The 22761-nt window shown below is 39.3% G+C and overlaps 2 protein-coding genes across 7 annotated transcripts in view; one reads left to right on the forward strand and one right to left on the reverse strand.

The window, feature by feature from the left end:
* Window positions 1-16798: 16798 nt before the first annotated feature.
* Window positions 16799-17358, reverse strand: LOC145492484 (THAP domain-containing protein 3-like). Its single transcript, XM_081471941.1, has one exon. It carries the CDS (start codon window positions 17348-17350, stop codon window positions 16814-16816), a length of 537 nt encoding a protein of 178 aa, XP_081328067.1. The 5' UTR covers window positions 17351-17358; the 3' UTR covers window positions 16799-16813.
* Window positions 17359-18408: 1050 nt separating this feature from the next.
* The window catches only part of LOC145492241 (uncharacterized), a 629788-nt gene continuing 625435 nt past the window's right edge, over window positions 18409-22761 (forward strand). For all 6 annotated transcript variants that reach the window (XM_081471602.1, XM_081471598.1, XM_081471600.1 and 3 more), the window contains exons 1-2: window positions 18409-18451; window positions 18795-19073. In XM_081471602.1, coding sequence (XP_081327728.1) covers window positions 18442-18451; window positions 18795-19073 — 289 coding nt within the window. In that variant the 5' untranslated portion in view covers window positions 18409-18441. The remainder of the gene's footprint in view (window positions 18452-18794; window positions 19074-22761) is intronic.

The following is a 22761-nucleotide window of genomic DNA, read 5'->3' on the forward strand; positions in this document are numbered from 1 at the left end:
GATTATGAGGATCACTTTGCTTTATTCACCTCGAACCTCAAAATCCAAAACTTTGCCAAGACGAAGTAAGTGAACTTGAACATGACCTGACGAAAGACGAATTGTTAAATGCCTTAAAAGGCTTTCAACCCGGCAAAACTCCAGGTGACGACGGTTTTACAAAAATATTTTATGAAACTTTCTTCGACCTTTTATGGAGAAATCTCGTTGACTCAGAGGCGAGGAATTATATCGCTTATACCAAAGGACGAAACTAATCTTATGGTTTTAAGTAACTGGCGGCCGATAATAATGTCGACTACAAAATACTTGCTAGAGCCATTGCAAAAAGACTAGAAGCGAAGCTGCCAAAATTGGTTCACTCAGATCAAACGGGCTTCGTAAAAGGACGATATATTGGCCAAAACGTGACGCTTTTAAATGACCTAATGGAATTCACTGAATCAAGTAAACTTCCTGGTATATTGCTGTTCATAGACTTTGAAAAAGCCTTTGATACGTTGGAATGGTCCTTTATCCAGCACGCGCTAAAATTTTTTCAATTTTGGCCCAAACATTCGGAAATGGATCTCGGTACTTTATAGTGATGTTGAGAGTGGGATTATTAATGGAAGATACATGACTAACTATTTCCGGGTGTCAAGAGGCGTACGGCAAGGATGCCCTCTGAGTCCCTTATTATTCATCCTATGCGTAGAAATTCTGGCACAAAAAATACGTCAAAATCCTAAAATTACAGGTATGAAACTACCTTACTCTTGTGAAGTTCCTGGCCCTATACCCACATAGGTTTATGGTCGAAGAAGATTCTTGTGAAGTTAAACAAAGTCAATTCGCTGATGACACTACATTAATATGCAACGACACCTCGTCCTTGCATGAAAGTATGTCAGTATTGGGGAAGTTTGGCGAAATCTCAGGTTTAAAGCTAAACAGCAAAAAGACAAAGGCTCTGTGGATAGGCTCATTGAAAAACAGTAAAACTAAACCCCTTGAAATAAATGTCTCCATTGATCCAGTTAAAATCTTAGGAACGTACATTTCGCATGACAGCGATGAAAACAATAACCTGAATTTCTTTCTAAAAATTCAAAAGATGGAAACCAAATTAAACATTTGGTTGTTTCATGACCTCACTCTCATGGCAAGAACCCTACTCGCTAAAACGTTAGGAATCTCAAAATTGGTATATACGGCCTAGATGTTAACTGTTCCACGAGAAGTTATTAAAAGAGTCCAAACGAAACTTTTCAATTTTTTATGGAAAAACAAAAAAGATAAAATTAACAAGAGAAAATTAACAAATGAGAAAAGGTGGTCTTAATTTTTCAAATTTTACCATAACAGTTAAAGCGCTCCGTTTAAGCTGGATCGGAAGACTGTTAGAAAAAAAACCCTTCTACTGATGCTTGGAAATCTGTTCCAAATGATTTTTTCGAAAAATATGGAGGACTCAACTTTTTGCTCAAGTGCAATTACAATACAAAGAAGCTAGACAAAAGTGTATCGTTATTCAACTTAGAAATGCTAGATTACTTTAAGGAATTACGCCAGGTCAACCAAGATAGCTATGAAAGTGACCTTATTCTTTGGAATAACCAAGACATAGCCATTGAAGGCAACTCGCTTTTTTGGAAGAGGTGGACCGAAAATGGAATTTATTACATTCAAGATATTTTAAATGAAAATGGTAATTTTCTTACTTTTGAAGAATTTAATCGAAGGTACAACATGTCAACAATTTTTTAAAACTTTTTTCAAATCCTTGCATCTATTCCAACGAACCTCAAATCCAAGGCGGCTTCTTCGCCCTAAGTATTCTGTTCTCGATAATTCTGACTTTTTTGACTTTTCCACTGAAAAATCGGTTTTTGTTTCTAAAATGAAATGCAAAGACTACTATCTTCTGTTCCAAGAAAAATCAGAGGTTACACCTACAGCCGTCAAGTCTTGGGCCCAACATTACTCTGGCATAGAAGATAAATAAAAAAAAAAATATTCAAAAATATACCTCACCTCTCGGTCGACAACAAGTTGAGACAATCCTCCTTTAAAGTATTACACCGTATTTTTAGTGACCAAAAAGGAGCTTAAGAGGTTCAAAATATCCGAAAGTGAAGATTGTTTTTTCTGTAAATCCTCTGATTCCTTGAAACATGCATTTCTGGAGTGTCCTGCTGGCCTAAACCTCTTTCAAAAAGTTCTCACATGGTTCAATAATGAGCACAGAGTTAACTTTACACCACCTAAATACAGCTACCATTTAGGGACTATGATCTCCCCCCAAATACAAGCCCAAACCGGAGGTTTGGGATTTTAGTAGTGCAAACTCAAAAATATTATTATTATTATTGCAAAATGTTGGAAAAAACTCTCAATTTTCTCGAATTGAAGTCAGCGCTATCTTTGCAATGGGAAGCTAAAAATGCGAAATTTAAATTAATTGATTCAATTTACATTATATAATCAGTCTCAGTGGCAAAATCAGTTATTAGTGTTTTACCACTATTGTTATAATATGAATGTAAGAAGCATCAGTAATGGTATTATTATCGTAACTTAAAAAGGGTATATAAATGTATTGTTTTGTAGAGTAAATTGTGGAAATTTTGGTATTGTAAGTAGCATGTGTAATTGCATTGTATTGTTAATTAGAGGAAGTAGTGTTAGTAGTTGTATTACTGTTGTAAATAGCTATCGCTTCTATAATTAGTAGTTGTAGTACTGTTGTAAAAAATAATAGAAAAAAAATAGGGCTATCAAAATAATTTTTCACAATAGTCTGCAATAGCGAGAGATAGAAGGCAACTAATTCATTGTCTCGGTTTGGGCCATAAATGCTTACCAGAAGGATTTGTTCACCATTGAGTAGTGCTTTGAATATGAGAAATCTGCCGTATGTGTCAGCTACTTTTTGTTCAACAATACAATCAAAATTATCTCGAATCAAAATCGCAACCCCAAGTGCGTTGTTAGCCCCATGGGAGCAGAAGAATGGGGCGCACCATTCCCTTTTCCACTGGGCCCCATTTTTCTCGGTCGAATGAGTTTCCTGTAGAAAGATAATATCTGCTTTTTGTTATCTGTACCAGGTGAAAATTGTTTTTCGTTTTCGAAAGTTGCTGATGCCTCTGATGTTTAGCGAAATAAGTTTCCGTAATCATTTGACCAAATAAAAAGAAAAGAAGATAGTAATAAAAAGAAATACTCTGAGGAGGGACTGGATATCAACAAACAGCAACTTGCTAAAATGTAAATTGTAGATCTAATGTTGTTGAGATTTAAAGTGTTTGAGGTAAAGAAATAATATGGTTCGTATAGTACATTAAAAAATAAAGCGATAGAAGAGAAGTTAAATAACAGCAAGTACACTCTCAGAAAATTCGTGGATGTGCAGGAATGCACAAGCGTCACTAGCGTTTTGGCCACAAGTGAAATCACTGCGTGGTGTTTATACGCTGATCTTAGCTTCGCTCCGAAGTGAGTGTAACCAAAACAAAAAATATATTATTCTATAATAGCGGCTTCATACTATTTTATTCTATTTTAATCTAATTATTGCACCGGAACAGCCTTCCCGTCGATTAACAGTTTTCCTTTTGTAAAACGCACTTTCTTGCCTTCTTCGAAAGCCCTTTTCATCATTGGTAAAGCTTTTTGCGGAGTTCGAAATCACCGGGTGTGAAGTCCTCGACTAATCTTACTGCATTAAGGAAGTGTTTCTTCTCTGTATTCTTCGCAGCTCGGAGTAGCTTCCCCTTGCAGTGAATGGTCTTCCGTACAATTTCGCAATCATATGCCTGGCTTTGCCATCCTGTCTTCTTCCTGTGCGATGAGCGTTTTCCAATTCTCCATGAGTTTCTTCGAAGCCGAGAAGAGTGAAATGGTCTGAAACAATAGCCATGCAGTCTTCACCTTCTTCTTCTTCAACACGTATGAGGCGGAAAATGAAGTTGCGGGATTATCTTTCTAAGTGCTCAAGTTTATTCTTAAGTTCTCTGTTACTTTCTTGAAGTTTCTTTTACAAGAGTCTTACATTTTGCCGTCAATCGCTTCAACCGTTGAATTTGTAGAGGTTAAAGAAACCTTTATTCGGTCGACTTCTTCGTCAAGTTCTTGTGCTTTGTTATTCAGGTTATCTATCTCGTCAATTTTCGACATTACGCTTTCTATCTTGGCTAACCTGGCGTTCGTGTCTTACGGAAGTCAGTTAGGTCTGCGCTTAATTTCCTTATTTGACCGGTGAGGTCGTTCGGCATGGACTTTAACTCTTGCAGAACTTCAGCAGTCATGGCGTCTTCGTGTGTCGGCGTCAACTTTTTGCTTTTCTTCGGTGGTTCGTGTTCACGTTGTTTATGGCTGCCTTAACTTGTCAGTTGCTTTCTGGATCTTAGGCGTTTACCTGACATGAAGCATTATTCGCAAAAATTTTCATACTAAATAAGAAAGACTTTCAATTTCAGTCGGAGCTCTGTGAGACACGACTTCACTCCATTGTGACCACGTCACCTCCCATCAAGTTTAAGAGTTGATAGCCCCGGTTGACAGTTCCTTAGGTATAATATGATTCTTGATAAATTCACTCAAAATGTGCGCTCGTAAACTGATCTCTCGTAAGGATTGCAGACCGACCCGTTCCGAAAACGCTTAACATTCTTTAGTGTTGATCTACCGCGAACGGTGTGTTCGTTTGCATGTGATTCATCGCCCTCGAAATCATGGAATCTTTGCTAACTTTTCACGACGACAACTTCTGTAAATTCCATGTGCTGTACGCATGCACAGGTGACGCATGCGCTTTAGAGACCAGGCGGCGATTTCTGACTGAACGAAGGAAAAAAGCAAAGAGAGAGCCGAAATCTAAACCCAGGCCTCACTGCCTGGGTAAAAATTATCAGGGAACATTTTGGTGCGTCAATTGCTTGGTCTCATGTCGTGAGTTTCTGGCATGGCAACCCCGTTTTCAAAACGTGTTTCGCCAAAATTTTTCGTTTCGCTGAGTTAGTGCAAACTTAGATTTTAGGTCTCTCTCCTCCAAATTCTCTGCATTTATTTTATCCTCGTATTTTTTCTGAATTTTTCAATCCTTTTTGGAGCTGTTCCGACTTTAAAACTCTTAAAATCCAAGATGGCGGTCCTAGTCTTCTTCGCAACCGAACAGCATTCCTTGCGCATTTTAGCAACATCTTCTCAGTGTAATTCGGGTTATCCCTATTAAGAGCTGGCTTGTTTAAGAGTTCTATTCCATTCTGATCAGTATCCCACGAAGAGAATACATAAACTTTTCCACACAAGTCGTTTAATACATGTAGTACTCTGACTCACGATGTCTTTCTCGATTGCTGCCATAACTGTAACTGTCGACGAGGCCTAGAGCTTATTTTGATGCACGCTGGTGTAATTATTCCAATTTTCCTTGCTGTTTCTCAGATGCAAGTGTTATAATTAATTGACCCTCTATGGCACGGAACCGCCTGTTTCAACAGGTAGACTATACATCAAAATACCACAAGAACATAATAACCGTTTATTTTGAAAGTATATACATCATAGCCAGGTTAGTGTGCACCCTGGTACTAAGGCTACCAGCTAGCCATTAGCCTACCATACATAACATCCCTTTCCTTCTGAAAAAAAAAAAAAAAAAAAAGCTAATGAACAGACAAACAAAAGAACTGTTCCATTCACAGACAACATATCAACATATCTCGAATTGTTAACCTGAGTTTTCTGTTTCTGGCTTGCTCCCACGAAGTCTCCGTATGGAAGACCTTCAAGTATAGTGGTCTCTTTACAACTCGCCCTGAGCGTGTCGTCTTTGGGTGCTCTGACACTGCCACTGGCTGGCCACTTGACTCAGACTGTCCCTGAAGAGTGACGGGGTCACGTCACGCTTCTGGTTGCTCAGACATCGCTTGAACTGCAGTAGCCCTTTCTGCCTGCTTGAACGACGACGCTGTTTGATTTGTGCCCTGCTGGTTGAAGCGTTCTGTCAAGTTTGAATTACGCGTCAAAGTGCTTCTGTTGTAAGACTCCCTTGCTTTCCTTAATTGACGACAGTTCCATCGATATCTGACTCCATCTTCAGTAATCACTTCGTAAGACCGAGTTCCCACAGGTTTGTCCACGCTTGCTTTGACGACCTCGTTAGTCAGACTTCGAGGCGGAATTAAACGCACCGTATCTCCACTTTTAAGTTCCCCACGATCTTTGGCTCCCTTGATGTAATTACTCGCTTTGCGTTCCTTGTTGGTTAGCAGCTTTTCATGGACATTACGATCAACGACTGGTTTAAGGAGCTGCAGTAAGGTAGGGACCTGAGTTCTGGTCCGTCTGCTCATGAGTCGTACCACTGGGCTAATCTCCATTCCTTGACTGGGTGTGTTCCTGCAAGATAAGGATCCGTCTTGGCCTTTCTAGATTTCTTCATAGCTACCTTTGCTGACTTAACAGCTGTCTCAACCTTCCCGTTACTCTGAGGGTATATCGGGGAGCTTTTCACGTGAGCGAAACTCCAATGACGACTGAACTCCTTAAATTCATCTGAAATAAACTGTGAGCCATTGTCTGACACACACGTTTCTGGTATACCGTACCTAACGAATTGGGCCTTCAAATTCCAAATTACTGTTGCTGACCATGTGTCCTCCAAAAAAATCATTCTCCCAAAACGAGGAGTATTAATTCACACAGATGACTAGTTACGACTCCTGTAACTGAACAGGTCAATTCCAGTCTTGGCCCAAGGTCTATCTGGGACTTGATGTGATATCAGCGTCTCTTTAGGCTGTCTCTTGTCATAGGCCCTGCAAACATCACACGTCTCAATGAACTGCTGGATCTCACTACTCATGCCCGGCCAGTAGATGCATCCTCTTGCTCGCGAAAGGCTTCTGACAGCACCGGAATGCACGTAGTGAAGGCGACGCATCAGGTCTCTAGGCAGCGATTTTGGACCCATTACATTAAAGACCTACTGCGATTTAACATTTCTGGTCGCACACTAAGATCTTCAAAGAACAGGTTGTTTGATGAGCTTAGAGCAAATCTTAAAACGTATGGTGAAAGGGCTTTTTCCGTGGCAGCACCAAGGCTCTAGAACAAACGTACTACCCCTCCAGATCAGACTTTCATCATCAGAGGCAGTATTTAAGGCTAATCTTAAGACTTATCTTTTTAAGCGTGCATTTGATTTGTAGTTTTTTTACTTTTTATTTGTAGTCTAATTGTATTATATAGCGTATTTAATTCTTAGGATTTTAACTTTTAGGATTTAGGATTTTTGGTTTTTAAAGGATTAGGATTTTAATTTTAGGATTTTAAACTTAGGATTTTAATTTTAAAGTATTGTAAAGCGCCATGGACAATTAATGGAAAATGGCGCCATATAAATGTATATTTATTTATTTATTTGTTTATTTATTTATTTAATCTCTCCCCTCTGACAACCACATCATCGTGAACACTCAGTTCACCACGTATTCCAAAGTACGGTAATACGTGATGAGAAAGTTACCCTGTTGTCTCGGACCAACTTGCTTTGATAACCTTGTTTAGCTCTTGAAGGCTGTCGTCCTTTGCTGTGTGTTGTTTGATTTCCTGGAGAGTAGATGGTTTTAGGCACACATCCTGTGTCTTGTTGATGCTCTCGACTTCTAAGCAATTGTTTGACTTCCGTCTTAGGGAAGATACGCCCGGCTCAGGGCGTTAGCCAGGTATATAGTGGACCCCTTCCTATACCCAAGGTTGATGGACCAGGCTTGAACTCTCAGCAGCCGCCTCTTTGGCGCTCGGTGGAGTGTTTTCTTAACGAGCACTTCTAATGGTTTGTGATCCGATTCCAGAGTTACTTGCCTTCAATACGTGCAGGTGTGGAACTTCTCCAGTCCATAAACAGCTGCACGGAGCTCTTCTTCGATCTGGGGGCAGCGAGTTTCGGGATCCGTCAGCCGGCGGCTTGCATACACGATGGGGTGGCCCTCTTGCAACAGGACTGCTCCAAGCCCCTTATCTTACGCGTCTCATTGCAGGGTGACGCCATTTGTTGAATCAAAATATTTGAGAACTGGAGCATCGGTAGCCAGCTGTTTCACCAGCTGGACTGCACTGTCATGAAGGTTGGTCCAGAACCATCCTATGTTAGGGAGTGTGAGTTTCTGGATGGGCTCATATACTTCACTGAGACGGGGTAGAAACTTGCTCAGGTAATTTGTGAATCCAATGAACTTGCGTACACTGGCCACATCAGTTGGGGCTGGCAACTCCAAGATGGCCTTGATCTTTGCTGGATCTGCTTTAAGACTGTCCTTCGAGACTAGATGACCCATGAAGGGAACTTCTTCACACCGCGGTTTCACTTTGTCCTTGTTCAGCTTGATATTCTGCTCACGGCACCATTGAAATCTGCGAGTGCAGATTTCGATTGTGATCTAGTAACGCTCTACCTTCTGTTTAGCCTTCACCAAAAACCAGGATGTCATCGTAAATGGTGCGGACGCCCTTTAAGCTCTCCAGGGCGTGGTTCAATCTCCGCTGAGACTCCTCTGGAACTGTGCAAAGCCCAAGGGAAGGCGACGCCAACGAAATCTTCCAAAGGGTAAATGGAGACTTGTAATTCGTGAAGCGTCATCGTCGAGTTCAACATACCAGAACCCATTCTTAGCGTCTACGGTTGAGAAAGCGTTTGCCCTTTAAAGCTCTGGAAGTACCTCCTCTATGATCGGAGTTGGGTAGTGGCTTCTCCTTAACACTCGATTCATGTCTTTGGGATAAATGCACACTCGAATTTGTCTGTTAGGCTTCTGTAAAGTTACAAGGATTGAAACCACGGGTTAAGCTCATTGACTTTCTTTATCTCTCTATGATAGCAAGGCTCTGAAGACGATCCAGTTCTTCCTTCAGATCACCCTTGAGCGCTTAGGAACTCTCCTTGGTGGATGAAACACGTACTGGCGAATCACCCTCTTCGACTTCAAGCTTGTACTGACCCTCAAACCTTCCAGTACCCTCGAAGACATCGGGATCATCCTCTGGCATCTGATTCATCTCCAAATTGCAGGTCTTCGGGAATAAGCGCCAGGTTTCTTATCGTTCCTTCTTTACTACGGTCTGATAAGAGTGTATAACTTTGCTGAGCTCTTTCCATCTTTCCACTATAGCTGGAAGGCTTCGGTTTGATAATTTGGCCTTGGGATTCAACCCCGGGGGTCACTCCCCAACGTTTTTGGTTATGGCCGAATTTTAAAACCTGTCCTCTATTTCAGACCACAACCCTTACTTTTTCATACTCTATTTTAGACCTGGAGGAAAATCGATACTCCGTTTCAGACCTTTAAAATTAGTACACGGCTCTAATATATAACAACGGGTAACCAGAATAGGCCTCCACTGCATTAACATATGAGAAGGGCTAAAATGTTGCCCATGTTGATGATGGAAAAAACAACTCTTTGTAAACAATATACACAGTGACAGGCCAGATTGAACAACATACCCAATTTCAGACCAAAATGGTCAAAATCTATACCTTTTTCAGGCCAAAGTTACTCCAAACCAATGCCTTTGGGGCCGCACCTACCTATAAAACTCCAAGTAAAGGACTACCACTCCCGGGAGATTTGGCCTATATATAAACTTTATGTAGTGCCGAGACTTTTGAGCCGCTCCGAGCTAATTGCGTAATACGTTCCTGAAGGGAAGAACAGCGGCAAATATATACACGTGTCGAAACTCTTAGATTTTCAAGGGCAAAAAACCTCAGCAATTCTGGGTAGGATAACGTGGGAAACTACCTACCACGTGGCACGAAATGTTTATGGCAGTTCAATTTTACGGATCGACGTTTTTTTTGCGTTTTACGGGAATTGATTTTGCGATTGTGAGAAACTGGGTTTTCTTGCTGATTATCAATTTTTGCGATTTTCAGAAAGTAGCGTTTATCTATAATACAACATTTTCATCGTATTTGTATTACACCACACGGTAATCAGTCGCTGTATTACATCTTGCCCCAGTGTGGCTTCTAGGGCCTTCAGACGATTCTTTTCTGTAGACTTCTTGGCAGCCTGTAGTGTACCATGAGCAACTTCATCATTACATTTAAGGAGACGTTTTAAGGCCATTCCACTGAAATAGAACCTACACTGATATTTTTGTCAAACTTTGCCTATTGATTGTTTACATTATAGGAACTGAAATTTTGAAATAAAAATGAGGGGTGCCCATGTTCGTTTAGGAGCAACAGCACCTTGTTTATACCCATATAAATCCTTATAATAGCACCATGATTGTAGTCACGATTACTTGCTAAATTCACGTTTCCGACGATTGCTTTTTGTTCTACACTGAGAATTGGTCCATATTTATTTTACACAGAGAAAGTTATTACTCAATTTAAAACAACAGAAAAATATGATAGGTCACCATACTCGTTTGCGAGAAACTGACGATTTACCTCTATGGCGAGGTCCAGCTGTAAAGAAAAAGCCGCCATTTTTTAATGCGCGCGCGCTAATCACGCGTAAAATTATGCGCAGTAGGGATGCGCAATGTAATACTGGGGAATGACCTTAACTGAAGTGGACTAAATGTTTGAGGAGAACTTTCTTACGGGAACTTTATTTTTGCGGGAAATGTTTCTTGCGGATCGTGGAAAAATATCGCAAAAATCGGAAAAGTTAGTTAGAACTCACAAACATTCTGTGCCACACAGTTAGGCTAGTACATATGGGTTATTGACCAAGCGTGAGGTCAAGATGGCTGGATATTGGCTAAGTTCTTTAGCGTGTTTATGGACCGAGACGGATTCTCGGTCCATAAACACGCAATAACGAATAAACATGCGATAACCAGCCATCTTGAACGAACAAGCTTGGTCAATAAAGGATTTATTCTATGGGATAAAACACCAAAAAATGATTTTTGTTTTTGTTTATTTTCAAGGACTGAAAGGGAAGCTAATGCAATGGGGCGCGCATCTTTATCCTAATTGGGTGAATGCAGAAATACAATGATTTGATTGGTTTACATTTTTGACGAGTAAATGTCTAACTTCTGAAAGGAATTAACAAATGTAGGAAACCGCTGAAACTCCTCGAAACAGTTTTTTGAACCTCAAAAATGTCTCAAAATCGCTTCAATTTTCAGCACTTAACTTCTAACGAAGGTTTAACGATTAGAACGAGACATGTTCATTTCATCTGCCCGCCACTTTCGCCGATCCTTAAGCGCTTGGAAGAATTATTGCTCGGCTTTGTAGCACTACAAGGATGTCGGATTTACCACACTCGAAAAGCTTGTCTTCCTCGGCCTTGTTCTGAAACAAGCTCCCGGCGTTTGGCACTTAAAAATTATCTTTAGAGTTTGAAGTTGTCTTCCTCAGCAATGTTCGCATTTGAATCTCTTTTGTTCAAGGAGCGTCGAAGACTTCGTTGAAAAGACGTTAAACTGATAGGCTAATGCTGTGCTGTCTAATTTCTTGACGATTTTGTAAGCATTTGCACAACATCTGGTATTTGAAGTTTTATATTATGTTGATATACAATGTACACCTCTGTGTTGTATCTTATGCATAAATAAAGGGGCCGACAAGACGATGTTCTTAACGCGATTCCTTTGAAACAAAATCAAACGTGAAAATTCTCTGAAAATTACTGGGTCGCTAATAACTTGCCTACATCATAATAGTATGATAGTATTCAAGTACAGATTGTTGGTAAGTGGTGGTGTGTTTCTTACTAGGAAAGAAATTGTGGTTACTGCAGATCACTTTAGTGCATCACTATCATTCATAGATGCTGTTTTTAATCAAAAATCAAACCACAGTGATAGATAAAGGGTCGCCAAGGTTTGCCGGATATGACACTTATTAATAAATCAGTATAGCTAAAAAAAAAAATCGCTAACAATTCGGTAGTTTTTGAGAGTGATTACGAGATGCGCCACTCGCTCAATCAGTTTTCGTAAATTTATAGGGGCAAAAAAGAGCAGACCAAGTTTTAAAATTAAGGAATTTTCATCTTGGTAAAACAAATCTGACCAGAGACATACATGCGAGCAGACTCTTCTTTCAGTTGCCACGCAAAGAGCCTGCTCGTAGGTTATATTTATGCGTTATTTCACGAAGAATCCTACTTTAACTTGCTTTTAACACTGAAGTCCTTATTAGAAAGGGAAAAACGCACTCTGATAAGTTACGTTATATTTCGTAGGAAACTATTTCAGTGTTCAGGTAAGCGTCAGTGAACTGTAACGCGCACGCCAGCTGAATGGCAACAAAACTTGCTGAAAAACCTACGCCCCAGTTCGTTTTACCTTGGGTGGTTTGTTCTCCTTTACCGATCACGTGGTATTCCCAGGGGAATTTTTCTTTTATCCATCTAAAAAATTTTCATTCACATACACGCGACCATTTGAAAATTTAAAATCAATAATCCTCAAGAGTATCATAAAATGCTCTGAAATGGGAGAACAAACCGCCCAAGCTTAAACGGTCTATTAACGAAAGAAGTTAAGCGTTTTAAATGTTTTTCTAAAACTCAAAATAATTCATCAAGTTTAAACAAAGGAAATCATAACCGTGACAAACACTTCGAAATTCGTTAAAAATATTTCGTTAGCCGTCGTATTTTCAACTCGCTTTTCAGTGTTTGGAATAAGGTCAAACACGGTCTTTCGTTTTTGATATACTAGTTTGTTGCGTTCGATAGAACGCAGTTCTATTCGGGTAATCGACGAAAATCGAGTTTTCCTGCCTGTATTTTTCCATGGACACCAATTTGGCCCTCCAAACACTGACGGACTGACGGACTGAGGAGTAAAACGGGGACTAAGCCTGATTACGGACTGGGTGTGAAACGAGGACTCAGGTATAAAACGCGGACAGTGGACTAAGTGCGGTCTACCGACTGCAGTCCGTGTTTTATGCCAACCGGTCGTAACTAATATTACGTAATATATGTACAAACAAACCCTCTCGTATGCACGTGCTTTTCGATCAATTCATTTGTTTTCGCCCTTGCTGGAGGGAGGCCAATTTCACGCCTACCTAACAGCTCAGACACAAAGTGCTGTTTCTAGAATTTTTGCTTTTCAACATACCAAACCTACCATAACTCGAACGCACTCTTTCTATAAGATTACTTCTAGTATAAGACGTTAAGAATGAGCTCGGAGTCAAGCTGAAAGATGCGTTTGTATGGAGCACGCTTAGCTTATAACTCCGCTGACACTTGGTGATCTTTATTATAAACAATGTAGATGAATTTGGTGTGCACAAGTAAATCAAGACAATTGTTGGATTAATTTTGGAACTCAACGACCAAGTGTTAGCTGATGTTCTGGAATTCATTGTTGATCTCGTCGTCTTTGTTGAGTTGTGAGTTGTGAGGTCCGTGATTTTCTTTATTTCGCACCGGAACGTTTTAGATTTTACACCATGGTCTTTCTAGTGTCATGGTTAGAAATTTTCTTTTCAGGACAGACGTCTTTAAGCTACGAGATCATTCTTCTTTATTTTCTTTATTATAGTGTCGATGGTATTCTGTCTCAGACAATGAAAATTCAATAATTTTGCCCTTTATGTTATAAATTCTTTAATTCTTAGAGGTGAATTGAGAGCCAAGAAAATGGGTCTGGATTTCGAGTGTCAGTGGAGCCCGAGTCTAAATTTTTAGTTGATACTCACCATCCAGGTCCCGTCGGTTTTAAATTCTGGGACAACAGCTCTTATGAGGATTACCCACACCCGGACAATCACACCACACAAATCAATTTCCTTCTTTTGACCGTTCGTTCTAGCTCCTTTCCCCAGTATTCCACAGCCTCCTAAAGATATGCTATGTTTTGTTCTTGTTTTCTTGTGATAGCCTACGGCGGTGTAGCTTGTCTGTGACACAGGCTATCTGATATCGTATTGTAGATTGTGTGACGCTCGACTTTTCCCTCGTGGAAACCGAAAATGTAAACGGAACTAGACAACGGCAATTAAACACAATTTGGGGAATTCAATTCTGAGCAACTCGCTTGGCTAGCTTGAGGGTAAAAATCCGTCGCTAATTTCTGGATACCAGGATCTGCGGCAACTGGAATAGACCCCTCTCCAAAATGGCGCCGGCCGAGAGAGGACTGGAAACTGGGGGTATGAAGTTTCAATATGGCGGAAAGCGTAGAGAGAAATGTGCCGCAGAATGGAAACTTCGAGAGATCTTTTTTAGAGTTTACGAATAAATGGCTCGAAAGCAAGAAGGGAAGGAAAAAAGGAGACAAGTACTACCTGGAAACGTACCTTGACAATGTCAAAATATTGTTTTCTGAGGATTGCTGCGTCGTAAAAGCAAGATGTTATCGCTCGATGATGAAAACCGAAGCACCACATAAACTAAGAATTGTATTTGATAGTTCCGAAGAAGACGGCATCGAAGTTACCACTCAATGTTCATGTAAAGCTGGAACTGGGAAATGCCAGCATTTAGCTGCTTTGTTTACACACGTAACGGTAAAATTACACGATGACGACTCTCCAACCTCCCATCCACAACAGTGGCATAAACCTCGCGGTCCTTTGCTAGAGCCACAAAGTTGGTTTGCTTCCCAGTTTGTGAAACCACGAATAGATCGAAAGCCTCGCGAAATAGCACCTAAGACTGTACAGGAGTATTTATACGATCCCAGACCTATCGAACAATGGCTGATTATCGAAAGACATGTTCAACAACTTGGAGAAAACATCTTAGTTGAGAGTCCTACCACTTATGCTTCTTGGCTTCAATACTCTAACTCAGCAACCCACAAGTCCCTTCCATGGGGGAATTTTTTAGAAGGCTGTCCTTTAGCAAATCAGTTAAGGGATATATATCCTCCGGGCTTTGTAGATACTGTTTACAGTGAGAACCTTGAGGCAGTGTTTGACTTTCCCGTAGAAATTACTTTACCAGAGCATGTTAGGAAAGGGCCACCACCAACAGTGCCAGAAGAAGAAAAACTCTTCCTATCAAATGTCATGTTATCTCGAGAAAAAGCGTTGGAAATCGAGAAGAATACGAGAAGTCAGTCCAGTTGCTCAACTTGGTACCAAGAGCGAGCATTCAGAATAACTGCTTCAAGACTCAGTGAAGTTGTTTCTAGAAAAGCACCAGTTAATGATAGGTTCTTACATACTTTATTTTCATCAACAAAGGTGCAGACTGAGGCCATGAAATATGGTCTAGACATGGAACCAATGGTTGTCAAAGAGTTCAAGGAATTATCAGGCCCTTAAGTAGAAGTTTTCAAATGTGGGTTGTTGATTCATCCTGACATTTACTGGATGGGTTGTTCGCCTGATGGTATTATTTATGATTCTAATGAGAATCCATCGGTTGGAATTCTGGAAATTAAGAGCTTGTTTTCGATGAAGGGAAAGTCAATTGAGGAATGTTTAGAACTTAAAAGGGACATTTGTATTCATCGAGATAAAAATGGAGAAATAAGACTCAAGCATAACCATAGGTATTACTTTCAGCTACAAGGCCTAATGGGAATATCAGGGTTGTTGTGGAGCAAATTTTGTATCCATTCTAAGGAGTGGTCAGAAAATCTGTTTGTACAAAAAAAAAATGAATTTGACCCTGGAGTTTTTCACAAAGCCACCTCCAAAGTTCATGAACCTTATTTTTCTCACTGCTTGCCTTATTTTTTGAGGCAATAAGCAGATAACTGATGACAAACAGCATGCAAGTGTAAATTTGTCTCATGTACAAGCATGTTTTTGTGCAAAATATAAGGGAAAGAAACAGACTTCTGGATCTCTTAACTGTTGTGATTTTACATAATAGAGGGTGTTTAATTTTTTTTACAATAAATCCAGACACTTTATGGACCAGAATGATCAGTCTTCTTCATACTTTTCCTGGTCAATAATTGGGGACTGAAATAATAACAGCATGCAACAGACTGTCCAAATCTGATTTAACGCTCCTGCCAGAGACAGGGGCACAACATTGGTAATGATTTTGTACATTTTGATTCTCCTTATAGCCCTTTCCATATGGATGCGAACACTAGTTACTGACTGTGCATTTTCAACTTCTTCCTCGTTAAACTGGACTTTATCCAAAAGAAAGGGAGGTATATTCAAAATCACTCGAATTGGTTCCAGTAGATCTTTAATGTTAAATCCTTTATCTGGCATGTAGTCATCACCTTTTTCCAACAGCTCTAGAATTCCACTTTGTTTTGTGATGTCCTTATCTGAAATACTACCAGTGTAAAGATCAGAAATAAATACAGGAGCACCAGAGGCTGCAATTCCTAACAATCCCTTCGCAGTTGTAGTGTCTTTGTAAGAGGAAAAACACTGACTTTGAGTTCGCAAGGATGATGGTTTGCAAATCTTGATTTCTGTACAGTCCAAAATGCACCTGGTGGCTGGGTACCTTCCTTTAAAAGGAGTGGGCATAGTTTCCTCAATCAGGTCTTTGCTCTGCCAGATGGGAATGGATCCCAATTCAAAGTACAACAAGTTAATCCAAGAAAGGAATATTCTTGAAACTGTTGACCTTGGTATTTTAAAAAGATAAGCTAGATGCTCCTCTGGGAAGGCATGTCTTAATCTGACAAGAGTTAGAAAATACTCATCAAGCATCGACAAACTTCGAGGTCTTCCTTGACGCAGCTGATCAGGCTCATGCTGGTGATTTTCATCTGCATTAATGTCAGATCTCCAGTATTTCATATCCTTACATCTACTGATAATAAAGTTAAACAACTGCAAAAACACAGTCCAGTTTACAATACCTGTGTAAAATCGAATTAACTGGTCCTGTTACGGAAGTTTTCAGCAGAAAAACACGTGTTTATCCTCCTTTAAGACGCCGGCAACCTCTTGCTCTCCCTTTTCCTTTTTGAAATGCTCGAACCTTTCACTAAGTTCTTTCAACTGTGCATTTTTTTCTTCAAGATCACTTTGCAGTCTGTCAATAGCAGCTTGCTTTCTTTCGCAGTGCGGGCAGCTCTTTCCTTGCCGTTTCTTCCGTGGCGCCTTCAAAGCTTCACCTTTACGCTTTCCTTTGCTTACAAAAGTACTCAGAGGTCGTTTTTCAATAGACCATTTAAAAATAGTTGAAACAGGACCTTTCTTCAGAACAATTTTCTTGCCTTTTCCATCTTCGCTAACTGTGTAATCTTCCTCGCAGAAGTGCTTTGAGCAGACGCGTGTGTTCTCTGTAACAGCGAAATGATCTCCCTCGTCGCGGCGAATTTTAGCAGTCCACTGGTCTTTTAGCTCTCGTTTCTTGGGAAAACGGTGAAATCGAAGGTTCTTATTCTTCTTTGATGTAGCATTACAAAAGGGGACACAACAGTTGTGTGGCATTTTCAATTTTTGTAAATCTTCCGACAAAAAATGGCGGAAATCAATCTCTGTGACTCTAGATGTGAACAAACTATACCCCAGTTTCCAGTCCTCTCTCGGCCGGCGCCATTTTGGAGAGGGGTCTATTCGGACAGACCATTAGGACTCACACAGAACTTCACTTTAACGTACATTTTCCCTCTTCTTGAGATAAATCGAAGTGTACATCCGAGAGTAGACTCAGAGTACACCCGAGTATAAATCGAAGTGCAGTTACAATGTCACTTGATTTATATTAGCGATTACATGCCTGGTTCTTACATAGGCTAGATAAACAATGAATGCTACACACGAGTTCAAATAACTAAATCACAACACGTACATTTCACGTGTCAGGATCGCAGTATACTCAAAACGGTGTTGAGAACCAATACTGTTTATATTTTTGCAGTCCAGCTGATAATGGTCCTCGTGGGCACCCATGTTATCTGCACTGATTTTAATTATTCCTATTTTCTTATTTGTTTATCAAATGCAAGTGTTAACTGACTTCTGCAGTAGCATGGAAAAACGCCCTCCCCCTCGATCCTTTCACTTATTTTTACTTTATATTGCCACCACAGCAACTACTACTGCTTGGGTTGAAGGACGTTCTTCCACCGCACTATTATTGAGAATCTAACCTAACATTTTTAGCACATAGTCTTCTGAAATATATCCCAGGTTTCTTGTCGATCCTTCTTTGCTGAGGTCTGTTAAGAGTTTATAGCTTTGCTAAGTTTTTGCCGTCTTTCTTTTATAACTAGAGGGTTTACTTCGATAATTGGACCTCAGTATAAGCTTTGTCTAACCGAGACTATTAAGCCGCTCTGAGCTACTTGTGTAAAACGTACCTGAACGGTCAGCAAACATCATGTACGTGCCCAAACGTTTGGCTTCTCAGGGACAAAAAAACTTCATCAAATTTAGGTGGGATAACGGAGGAAACTATCTAGGTGTAGTGCAGTAAGTTACCTACCCACCTTGCTGTAATTTGTAATTCGTTTACCGTCATTCGGTTTGTAGACCTCACATTTCTTTTTGAGAGTATTAGCTGCTTGCTCTTCCTTGTCATGCTCATGGGTGGGTAAAAACTTTAAGTGTAAATTAGTTTCAGTTCGCATCTTTTCTTGTCTTGATCAAAAAGGGGGAATTGTGTTTCGAATTTATTTTCCTCGTCACTTAGTCCATTAAAAAGAAGCGGCGTTTTAAAACATTTAGCTATAAGAAAATTGCGAAAAAAAACTCTTCTTAAAAACATTTAAGAAATTCATTTTTTAACCGTTTTCAACAATTTCTTAAATGTTCTTAAGAAAAGTTTTTTGGTAATTTTTTATAACTTAGTCTATTATTGAGATAAGTGCATTCACGTGCTTTTCAAAACATATCTGCAGCTGGATTGACTCTTCATTGCATTCTTTTTTAGTTGAAACCAGATTTACCAGCAGTCCCAGCAGTCCCAGTGGTGACCAGACTGTCATTGAAGGTTCAAATCTGACTTTGTTTTGTAACGCAACTGGTAAACCAACTCCAAACGTTACTTGGACCAGACTATTAAAGAATGGTACAGATGGTGATGTAGTGTTCTTTGGAAACCCTTGGGTTATTGTAAACATCACCAGAACTGCTACTGCAACATACCGCTGTACAGCTTACAATGGAATTGGAAATCCAGTGAACCATTCGCTTTATGTCAATGTTACTTGTAAGTACAAGCATGCACTTCATATAGGTGAAATAAATAACTACTATTTACTCATGCAGTCTCCTTTCAGGTAAGGGCGAGATTCGTTTTCCTTGTTTTGTGCGAAAAATGACAAAAACTCAAAGAGAAAAGCATTGACTTGTACAGTAGTATTTTTACACAAGATTTGCATTAAAAGTGGTTTACTAATACTAAGTGAGGTTAAGAAGGGTGCATGATTTTGTCACTGCTGAACAAGGCACGTACAACGAGGTTTTATTCTTCTTATACATGCTAGCTATGTTATGTTAAGAGTCAAGATTACTCCACTTTCATTATTAGTTAACCAAACAAAATAGGAAGCGAAAGCTCAAAAATAAGAATATCAACATAACATGGTATAACGGTAACACAAAACAAATGAAATGGGAAAAACCCTAACAATGACATATCACAAGATCTTTTGAAAAAGATTGTATATTGTTTCACTTGCTAAAGTTGTCAGGGTGTCCTGTTATACTCTTGTGAGTTACACGCATTAAAAATTTTAACTCCTTGTCATAATCACTTTTAACTATGTTTTGGCTACATGTTCTGTGACTAAAAATGTTTACTGTTTCATCTTGTGAAAAGAAGTATCTGCTAAGTGATATTCAAACACCAGCACGATTTTAATCAACCACTGCATTCAGCAGCAGGCTCAAAGAAGTCTCTGTTTGGCTTTGGAAACAGACAAACAACACTGGCGCAGCTGTTTATGAATGCAAATTGACAAAAATCAAAATAGTTCTGGTGACCTCTCTGTCGTTGAAAGTTTTATACTGTGGAAATGAAACACTTACGTCTGACATTTACATGTAACATGAGATCATTCTTTTCTGCAGATCAGCCAGATATAGTTACCATGGTAACTAACACAACTGAGAACAAAGATTGTTCTGATTTGTGGGTTAATTTTACGTGCATCTCATCTGAAACCAATCCACCAGTTTATAACTATCTGCTCTCTGATGATGAAGATGAATTCAGTTTTAGTGAGAGTGGAAGATGGATGAAGAAGATATCAAGAGGAGGAAAGTCTATTTACAATTGCATAGCATATCAACTTGTAGAAAATGTAACAAGCACAAACAATATCACTTTGACTGTGAATGGTAAGAAAATGAATTCCGACAAATGGTAATTTAACAAAATCTGTTATAATATAATATTAAGAAATTCTAATTCCTTAATATAATCTAAGGAATTCTAGCGATAAACTTTTACTTAGTTATTCGCGTTTTAAATCAAAAGCTACACTAGGTCACCGTTCTTTTACCTGTGCTGCACCGAAACTTTGAAATGCGCTACCATTTGACATAAGAAGCGCCAGCACTGTTAGTATTTTTAAAGCCAAGCTAAAAACTCACCTTTTCCGTCATGCATTTTTATCATAGTTGTTTTTATTATTGTAAGTTTACTTTTAATTGTAATTTAAGCTTTTTAAAATCATTGTGAGGTTACTTTTAATTGTAATTTCAGCTTTTTAGCCTTTTTATTCCGTTTTTAATCTTCTCATGCGCATTTGAACATTTTATGAAATTTGCGCATTTTAAATGTTATTATTATTATTATTATTATTATTATTACATTCACCTTTTACAGCGTTTGTAATGCGTCTCGTTAAACTGGGGAGCTTTCCACTCGACCAAAAATTCCGGTGTGAATTTCCGGAAATTTCCATGGGCGAATGGTACAGACTTTTCCAGTGTGAAAAATGACAAGCCGCACAGTTTTGTTCGCTTGAAATTTTTCAATGACTTCGAGGTTTAAATCGCAAATATGGAAGCAAACAGAACACTGATTAGTCGACGTCGTGACTTTTTATAAACCACAATAGCAGGGACCTTAACAAACGACAACGGTAGCGAAAACATAGCAAAACAAAGGGTTTGAGTCGAACAATTGTTCTGCATGCATTGTACATCTTTGTACATTTCCTAGCCAACCTATGCAAAACAAACAAGTACACCACGGGTGCATTATTTTTATAAAACGCTCTCTTGACGAATTCAACTGTAGCTAGTATTTATGGAGATAAAAGTGGAAAGATTCTAAAGTATTTCCATCTTCGAATGCGCGCGTCGCAGTCATCCTTGCGTGAGATGTCCAACTCGCTGTGATCACGGCCAAAAGAACTAGCGCTGAATAGCAAAACTGCGAATTTGCATAATTTCCGAAAAAGGGGACAACCTCGTGAGCTTTGATCCAAATTTTCGAACAATTTTTCCTGGAAATTTCTGTTTCATTTGATTTTCATCTCAGAATTTCCGGAACTTTCGGTTGAATGGTTTGCTTTTCGAAAATTCTACAATTTCCGGATTTTCTGGAACTTATCCCAGGAAATTTCCATACCATTTGTCCTCATTTCGAAAATTTCGGACTTTTTGGTCGAATGGAAAGTGCCCCTGGTCTTCTCAAGTTTAAGCAATAAGTTCACCATAACCAATTGGAACAATCATTTTCGTCGATAGTTCGTGTAGGAAAAAATAGAAATACAGAATTACATCAGAGGGATTTCTAAAAGCCTCTACTTTTTGTACAGAAAATGTGTCAACATTGTTTAGTGTTGTAACAAGAGTTTCCACTTACTAAGTTGGCCGGTTACAATAAAAGTTTTATTCCACACAATTCACTATTTTTTAATCATCACAGTAGAAACTAAATAAAAGATACAATTTGGAGGTACTTGAGATATCTTTTCCCCAGCTAATAAGCTTACAAATTCTGTGCGTTCATTTAGTCATGTTAAACCTTTTTAGTTTAAATGGCTTTTCATTTTTGTTTCCAGTTCCACTAGCTATGGAACAAGCAGATAATAAAACTGCTCAAGAAGGTGACAATGTGGAAGTGTACTGTAATGTTACTGGCATTCCTGATCCAACTGTCATCTGGACAAAAGTGCAGGGTGGTGGTTATAACCCCACTGAAGGAAAATTACTGAACATCACTAACATCACCAGAGCTCAAGCTGGAGAATACAGGTGCACTGCAAACAACACTTGTGGAGAGGAGTCTAAAATGGCAAACATTGATGTGCAATGTAAGAACATAACTAGATCTTTTACTTAGAAATTTCTTAATGTTAAGTTTAACGAGAAGGCTAAAAGTGCTGATCAGTCCACGATTATGAAGTCGACCGTTATATTTGCATGTGTATTTGAATGATTGCTGTAAGAGAGTTTTCGAATTCCTTTCCCTTGTAACAAGTCCATAGGCCTAAGCAATGACACAAAGAGAAAATTACACGAGGAAGTAGGTTTTGAACTGGATTAGATGATTTCCGGCCATTTTCAAAGGGCGCATCCTTTTAAATACACGAAGCAATCTTCACGTGGTTCAACAAAATGGTTTATTTTATACATATTCCCTCATCTCTATGCGTCTCCAACTACGAGGCCAACAACACACCACCCTCTTCAGTGTATACGCACTCCCCCGACAGGTCCTGCAGACAACAAGAACAAGGGCTGGTTTTTAAGAGAACGACCTTGATTTCCAAGAATTGCTAGCAAAGAAGAGATCCACTTGTCAGAAATACTTTTTCAGACAATATTCTGACGAGTCGGAATTGCTTTCTTAAAAAAAAATATTTTCAACGTCACTCTCAATTACAAAACTCTCTCGCCATGTACTCTTTTCTACCTATCCCATAATGTTTTCGAAACAG

This window comes from Orbicella franksi, chromosome 7 (genome assembly GCF_964199315.1).
Source record: "Orbicella franksi chromosome 7, jaOrbFran1.1, whole genome shotgun sequence".
Lineage (NCBI taxonomy): Eukaryota > Metazoa > Cnidaria > Anthozoa > Scleractinia > Merulinidae > Orbicella > Orbicella franksi.